A 7,293-nucleotide genomic window follows, 5' to 3' on the forward strand; every position below is an offset into this window, starting at 1 on the left:
ATTTTGTGTACGACTGACATTTTACGACCGACGTAAAACTCCAGTACTCACGATTGGGTAATATAAAGTATTAATTAACGCATTCTTCTCTTCCATTGTTTTACCGCGGGCTTCGCTATGAGGTTCGATAGATAACCACCGCCATCTTGTGCAGGCTCTGCGAATTATAAACGATGACAGGGCATGTTGTGACTGATACCCAGTCCTGGTAAAGAAGATTTTGCGACAAGGTGTGGGTTGTGGTAATGGGCCCAATAATCAATTTCCCACAGACATGCGCATTTTTTGGACCCCCCAATCCAGTAATTATTTTTCAGAAGATAATACTAGTCATCCTTGAATGTAAAATACCCTGATGGCAACGACTGACCAGTTGTATCCATTATACATGATTATTTATTAATATCTGTGACAACGTCACTATTACAACAATATACTTGTCCAATAAAAACTAGTAAATATATATTTCCATAATACTAATCCATAATACCACTTACTCAATTCATAACTGATAATCTAAAAAATATCACCAAGTGTTTTCACGAACCCAAACTTACAGATTTAAAAAATCAACTAGTGAGAATCATTGAGACTCCTTTGGAAAATTAATTAATAAACCAATGTCTAGACAATATTATTGTCAGTTTTTCATGTTCCATTACAAATAATAAAGAGACAGTGAGCGTATAAATGCATAGATTTTGGCACTGGTAATCGTTAACTTTGAGTTCAATCAAGAAAATGTGAAATTGAACCAAGTATTTAACGCAATTGAATAATGTGACATTTAAATCTCATACATAGACAGTTATGTGCGGCAAGTTATCATTAATTTTAACGTATATACACCATATTTTCGTCGTTCGCTTCATCACAAGCATTCCAAGCACATGGGCTTGATTATTGTTTAGATAATATACAAATTTTCTTTCATTTCGATTGTTCGTCGAAGTCACATGCCTGTTGTCAGTATGAACTAAGCCATTTAGACAAAAATAAATATGATATTTATTCATAGAAATTGGTCAATTTCGGTCGGCGTTTTTCATTTATTATTTTCATATTATTATTCCTCGATCTAAGTGCAAAAAAGCTTAACAACTAGTCTTTTTAAAATCACTATGTCATTTGTTCTTTCAACTACTCGCACAACGGCATCAATGCAACCGTAAATTTGTGCGTTTTATTCTCATGGAAACTGGTGCACTTAAATTTACAATTCTATAAACATTAAAATGGCTTTCGCAAATGAACCAGTTATATTCATTTTCCTTATTTAGTACTGCATTATTTCTTTGCAAGTATGGTTGTGATATTGTGTTTCTAAAGTTTCTAATACGTGTGAAGAAAATTCGTCAAAAAATTGTTCATTTTTAGGGAATTTCATTGGCGTGAGAAATTAACGAAAAATATCAGACGAAGAAATACTATCGAAAAAGTCTTTTAAAGTCATTAATTATTTAGCGATAAATACACACCTGTCAAAAACCTACGTAATTACTACTGACAGGTCATAATCAAGAAAGTCATTGTTTAAAATGCAAATGAAAAAAATTCCTTCGGACGAGAATGTTTTTTCGAATTTTATCACACGTGAAATTATCGTGAGGAGTATTCAATGGCAGTAATTGTACATTGGACATTGAGAATTATCATTACTCGTTTCTGCATGAGCTCCGCGAAGGAGTCACGAACATTACTGAGTTTATCGCATATAAAACATATAATTTTCTTCGATTCTCCTGAACAGGGTAGAAAATTATCTATCATTTCGACACAATGTATCAAAAGATATTCAATACTACAAGTCTATGAAACAATAACTCGAGACACTGAAATTCCATCAAATCTAATCGAGACATCTATATCCATACAAAAGGAGAAATAACGAAAACCAATTGATCCAATTATCCTAAAAGTCACACCGAAAGAGATTTGAAAATGTTAAAAATATTGCGATTAGAAAATTGTCATTATGTTGCTAGACGCTCCTCCTTTCGACCACCGTCGAGATATTCATAAAAATAGTCTCTGAAGTATATTGTTAGTCTTATGAGGGACAGTACACATACAACGTAGAGTGAAATTGCGAGGAGTACGAGAACTGCCATACGTGCATTAGCACCAATTTCACCATCGTGTCCATTATGTGCACTTCGAGCACTGGCCATCTGCCTCCTAGGATGGGAATCAATTTGATAGCGGTAGGCAGAGGCCTGTGGTCAAGCTCAGGATCTCCACCGAGCCCGTTGCATCTCAATTTGTCCCTCCAGAGTTTTAGCCAGGTAAATGACAAATAATTGGCTCAATGCAATGCCCAATGCTATGCCAGCTATTGTATAGAGATTGCGTTCTGCCCAACTGCGAACAATTTCTATGCAACCACTTATCCAAATTCTCTTGCCAGCTTCCGATGGGGGAAGCATTTGAATCTCGTAGCCACACATTATGTTCACTAGTCTACTCTGTAAGAAGATTTTTTTATTGAGAATTTATCCTGGGGGAAAGCGTTGGGGAGGTGAAGATGAGTGGTTTTATCTTTCACTTACAGAAATATCTGTTGTATTTATGCAACAGGAGAATGGCACTCCACAACTTTCTCGTCCAGGACTTGAGCAATTGAAGTATTCGTTCTTCTGCCAGTCTAGGTAACCCTGTTGGCTCAGACCGCAGCATTTGAACTGCAGGGATGGATGGATTAGTAAATTAATTGAGTGAATATTGATGGCCGTCAGGAGAATTCAGGCAGATTTCATAAAAATTATAATTCTTCACCTCTTGCTGTCCAAAATCTATGAAATTCTGTAAATCAGGGTCCTCCCTATACGTCTGTATAATCTTATCTGTGAAAGACTCCTCCAACAGGGACTGAAGGGTGTGTGGGAACACAAATCCCACGATTGCAATTCCCATTTCGAATAGAAAGAAAGCTAACAGACACCAGGAATACTGAAACGAAAATAATTAATAATCCACAACTTAACAAAAAATCAAGCGATTTTATTACTAACTTCGCGAAATTTTCTCGTGAGTCAGAAATTCATCCCATAACAATACTCACAAATTTCAGAAGACAAGTGTTCTCCCTAAGTGCTCCGACACAGCCAGCGAAACTGACGATAAAAACAACCCCACCAGCAATGACCATAACCAGAGATATATTGAGCACAACGTCATAGACATTTTCAACTCTAACGGATCCCGTTGTTTGCCATTTGTCAAAAAAGGCGTAGAGTCCCACGCCAATGAGGAGCCCTCCAAACAGCTAATGACTCACGATTATTATTATTGACACTTCGTTGATCACAATAATGACTGGAATATTCATAACTCACCCAGAACACAAAATTCAGAATGAAGATCATGTACTTGACGCACGAACTGACGTACGTGAAATTGTTTGTGCGTCTGCGGTTGTACATCGTGGAGGAGTCGAGGTCTTCGTTAAATATTCTGTTTTCAATATCTCTTTTCCGATATCACTGGGCTACATATGTGTTAACAAAACGCTTGGGCATAGACAGAGACACTAATATTGAAAGTACTCATTGCCACCCGGATGAATCACTCAGCCTCCACATGCTGTAGTCACTCGTCCCAACGGTATTTTTGGTGCTCAGTGGTTGCACTTCTAATTTCGGGGTTGATTTGCTTATAATTATGATAATAAGGGATGTAATACACTACTGCGGAACTTTGACAGGTGATTATCAGATTCAGAGCGATTCAGAGGGCAGTCTTGGGTGTTATTTTGGCCTGTCTACCCAGCATGCAGCGCCAGGTAGTTAACACCACATAATGAAAAATGAACTAATTTTCCAATTCGGATGATTTGAAGGTGTATTGTAGTCCATTGTTACTCGATCAGTTCCCTCTAATAGTTAATATGTAATTTTTTTATGAATTAAAAACATTTTTTTAAAAAGTGTGCACGCCATTTTTTATTTCTCAATTGAAGGTCACAATAGGCCTTGCCCATAGCTTCAACATCGTTTCTAGGTGATATCATTAGTCTAGGGTCATTATCATTAGTCTATCAATCATTATTTACGACAAATTAATTAATTAAAGGATCGTACTCTGGTGTGGTCGAGTACGCATGCGTAGAACCACTGAACTGCGTCATCCGGACGAGTTGTGGTCTAGTCCCATGACGAGGGAGGGCCCCACCATCTATTCGTCGGTACATCAGTTCAATGGAGAGAAGGTAAAGCGTCACGCGGGTCGTTTGAAGAAAAGTCAAACTTGTCAACTTGTGAATTGAATTATTTAATATAATTTGACTGCTTGACCTGTGTCATTGGTATCGATTCTCAAAGAAAAAAAGCATTTCTCTCCCCGAGGACGTTCTTGTTCTCGAAGGAATTCCGACGAATCCACACGACTTTCAGTCTTCGCGCCCGCTTGCGAAGCTGCTCATCCCACTTCTTCCGAAGATGGTATCGACGATGTATAACAACGATGTGCTCCACTGTAAAAATTACAAGAGATACCACAACTCCTATCGATAGAACTGTGAAGATGATGTACACTTGCTTCATTCCCACTACTACGTATTTATCCGGAGGCCATGTCAGCGGGGGAATCAGCCAGCGGTCCTTCAGGGCAGTTAGTAGTCCCACTTCAATTAATTTCAGAATCCTTTGATAATCGAATTAAAGTGAAAAAATAAAAAAACGAAATTTTAGTCGAATTTTAAAAAATAGGGAGTGATTAGATGTGTCGTTAATTCATCATTTGTAATTACCCGTTATCAATTGGACGTTTGTATTCAAAGCCCTTCGTCATTCCGGTGGTGATCCACGTTGAAAAATAAGTCTCCTTGGTCGGGATGAATGTGCATGTACGAGTTGCCCAGGCTCGATATCTGTCTTCAGACTCGAAAATAGCTGTTTTACCGCTTCCATGACATCCCTTTCTGTACATATCCTCAGCGATACGGGTGTACTCGAATCTACGTCTGTACTTGGGGGACGTAAAATTCGGGAGGATGAAGTCCTTAAAGAAATGTAATTTATCGCGTCACTACACGCGTACAAGAAATTCGGTGCAGAAGTACTGAAGAGTTTCGCTGGTTTATTGCACGTTTTTTAGGACACATATCCTGGGACATGTCAACTTTTACTGTGAGACGTTTTCTGAAGGGATATCTTGATATGGATACCCCAGGATAAAAAGTTAAAAAAGTAGTTACGTGAAATTTGCTGAATGCTAGGGAAGCTGTCGTGAGAACGAGCTTGTAATCAGTGTTAGCCAGGAGGGAGGATATCCCGGTGAACGGCAGATGCATTTCTTTATGGGTCATTGATGCAACGAGAGATGTACTGAAAATGCTTATGATCAACCAGGCACATGTCCTCCGGAAAAATGCCATTATACGGGACCGTTCCATAGTGGCGGGCATGTCCCCTGATGACAGTTAATTAATGATTTATAAATGGACTGACCTATTTTATTAACTTCCACACCTTTCTAATTAATTAGGATATAGAAACCTTCAATAAGAGACTCATTTGTCCAATCAATCTTTTATGAATTATAGCTTAATATAACTAAGCCCTCAAACATTTTTGCATTTGGAAATGTGAGTAATTTTACAAATGCGCAATCAACAAAAACCTTGATTGCAGAACACCCCGAACGTGTAGAAAAAATGTTCCGAGAGCAGATGCCCCAGACTGCTCCTCTGAAATCTGGCAGCGTTCAGCCTGTCGGAAAGAGCCCCAAATAAACTGAAGAGGGCTATCGACGTCATGATGGAGATCCAACAAGGCCAGGCGAAGACCTTGAATATCCAGGAGTCATCAGAGTCGAATTGCGGTCTGACGAAAACCCTGAAGCTGGAAATGGAAATAAAAATAGCGCCCAAGGGTTCGTGTCTTGTTGGGAAAGATCGCTAGACAAACCTGTTGGTCCAGAGAGGGGTGGAATAATCAATCAGCTCATTAGTGTTCAGGTAGAATGCAACGCGGGGTACAATATCTACTTCATTACGTCGTAATATTCCCATGAGACCGACGTGACTTGCGCTCGATTGAGTGCCAAATTGAGCTTCCGGTATTTCTATAGCTGCGATGCTAAATAATTATGTGTAATGATTATGTTGTGACGGCTCTATTGTAAAATAAAGTCAAATTATGTGGACGATTCGAGTGGTCAATTAATATTGTTGATACTCACGTAAAATTCAATAAGTCTGAGAGCATAGTCCACAAATCACCCAAGAGCCCTGAGATCTTGGTGCCGTTGTTCGCAAAAGTCATCAAATTCACCTCCTTCATCAAAATTAAACCGTGATAAATAAACAAAAATATCAGGCACGAAAAAATCGAATGAATTTATTTCTATTTCGTGCAATCTTACAATTTATAAATTTTATAGAATTATAATTTATATCATTATTATTCTATTTCGATATTTTTTATTAGAATAATTTCAACCAAATAAGTAGTCAAGTCAGCGTGTGCACAGACAAATCCGTAAAAAATGATTCCCTACAGCATGATAGCCGATCCTTAGAGTCTGTCCCTCCAGTCTAGCTTTCTCCACCCCTAAACTGAGATTACGATGCTTCAGAATTAAATTCCGGAACAGGGAAAACTTCCAGATCGGAATGAAGTCCTCATGTTCGCTGTCCCACACTAGAATATTCTCCCCAGAGGCCATGAAGCCCACTATCCGAAAAAGACTGAAATATCGAAAAACTTGGCAGGAGTTTGGTCGTGAGATTGAATCGAGCAGAAGCGCCGGAAGATTGACTGAAGTGAAATGCAGATATTCAGCGATTTATCCACGCATATCTGCCCCAGCAAAACCTGATATAAATAGTTGCCATTCCATTATCACTAATGTATCGTCGATTGGTGGTCAACAAGAATACTGGGAATTAAAGAAAAAAATATAGGGAATGAATCAATAATGGAAAAGACATTACCTTTCCTGATTTACTCTAGAGACATGGTCTAAACATGTGATTTTATGTAAATAAATAGCGATCATGCTGTTACGTAAAATTAAAGATAATTTTTATTTGCAAGATAATTCGTGGAGAATGACTTAATAATTTTTTGTGATCACTGATTTGTATATGATGTATCATGAGAATAATTAGGAATAATTCAAGTGCAACATTTCGAATGCATTTATTCGAATGCGTAGTTTCTCCGAGTACTCCCACGCCAGAGATTTATTACCGGAACGATTTACGATTAGAATCAGATACCCAGTGCGAATCACCTTCATTACGACTAATGCATTGTGGGTCAAGGCAACAAGAGAATAATTTCACGAGAG

At 38.2% G+C, this 7,293-nt stretch overlaps 2 protein-coding genes across 2 annotated transcripts; both read right to left on the bottom strand.

The window, feature by feature from the left end:
- Positions 1–1,041: 1,041 nt before the first annotated feature.
- On the bottom strand, positions 1,042–3,729 carry LOC135168296 (tetraspanin-33-like). Its single transcript, XM_064132329.1, has 5 exons — positions 3,336–3,729; positions 3,062–3,265; positions 2,776–2,949; positions 2,550–2,681; positions 1,042–2,465 (listed from the first exon to the last, which is right to left on the bottom strand). Exons 1-5 carry the CDS (start codon positions 3,420–3,422, stop codon positions 2,229–2,231), a joined length of 834 nt encoding a protein of 277 aa, XP_063988399.1. The 5' UTR covers positions 3,423–3,729; the 3' UTR covers positions 1,042–2,228.
- Positions 3,730–3,891: 162 nt separating this feature from the next.
- Positions 3,892–7,167, bottom strand: LOC135168290 (uncharacterized). Its single transcript, XM_064132323.1, has 7 exons — positions 6,499–7,167; positions 6,181–6,275; positions 5,907–6,077; positions 5,620–5,840; positions 5,195–5,409; positions 4,748–4,998; positions 3,892–4,641 (listed from the first exon to the last, which is right to left on the bottom strand). The coding sequence occupies exons 1-7, from the start codon at positions 6,664–6,666 to the stop codon at positions 4,314–4,316; spliced, it is 1,449 nt and encodes a 482-aa protein (XP_063988393.1). The 5' UTR covers positions 6,667–7,167; the 3' UTR covers positions 3,892–4,313.
- Between the last annotated feature and the right edge of the window lie 126 nt (positions 7,168–7,293).

This window comes from Diachasmimorpha longicaudata, chromosome 13 (assembly GCF_034640455.1).
Source record: "Diachasmimorpha longicaudata isolate KC_UGA_2023 chromosome 13, iyDiaLong2, whole genome shotgun sequence".
Lineage (NCBI taxonomy): Eukaryota > Metazoa > Arthropoda > Insecta > Hymenoptera > Braconidae > Diachasmimorpha > Diachasmimorpha longicaudata.

Bases quoted from the DNA above. Each gene is read 5' to 3' on its own strand.
- LOC135168296 (XM_064132329.1), bottom strand. From the start codon at position 3,422: ATGTACAACCGCAGACGCACAAACAATTTCACGTACGTCAGTTCGTGC. The intron at 3,266-3,335 runs GTGAGTTATGAA...GTGAGTCATTAG, and splicing joins TTCTGAATTTTGTGTTCTGG to CTGTTTGGAGGGCTCCTCAT. The intron at 2,466-2,549 runs GTAAGTGAAAGA...ATCTTCTTACAG, and splicing joins TAAATACAACAGATATTTCT to AGTAGACTAGTGAACATAAT.
- LOC135168290 (XM_064132323.1), bottom strand. From the start codon at position 6,666: ATGGCCTCTGGGGAGAATATTCTAGTGTGGGACAGCGAACATGAGGAC. The intron at 5,841-5,906 runs GTTTGTCTAGCG...TTCCATTTCCAG, and splicing joins ACCCCTCTCTGGACCAACAG to CTTCAGGGTTTTCGTCAGAC. The intron at 4,642-4,747 runs GTAATTACAAAT...CGATTATCAAAG, and splicing joins AAACGTCCAATTGATAACGG to GATTCTGAAATTAATTGAAG.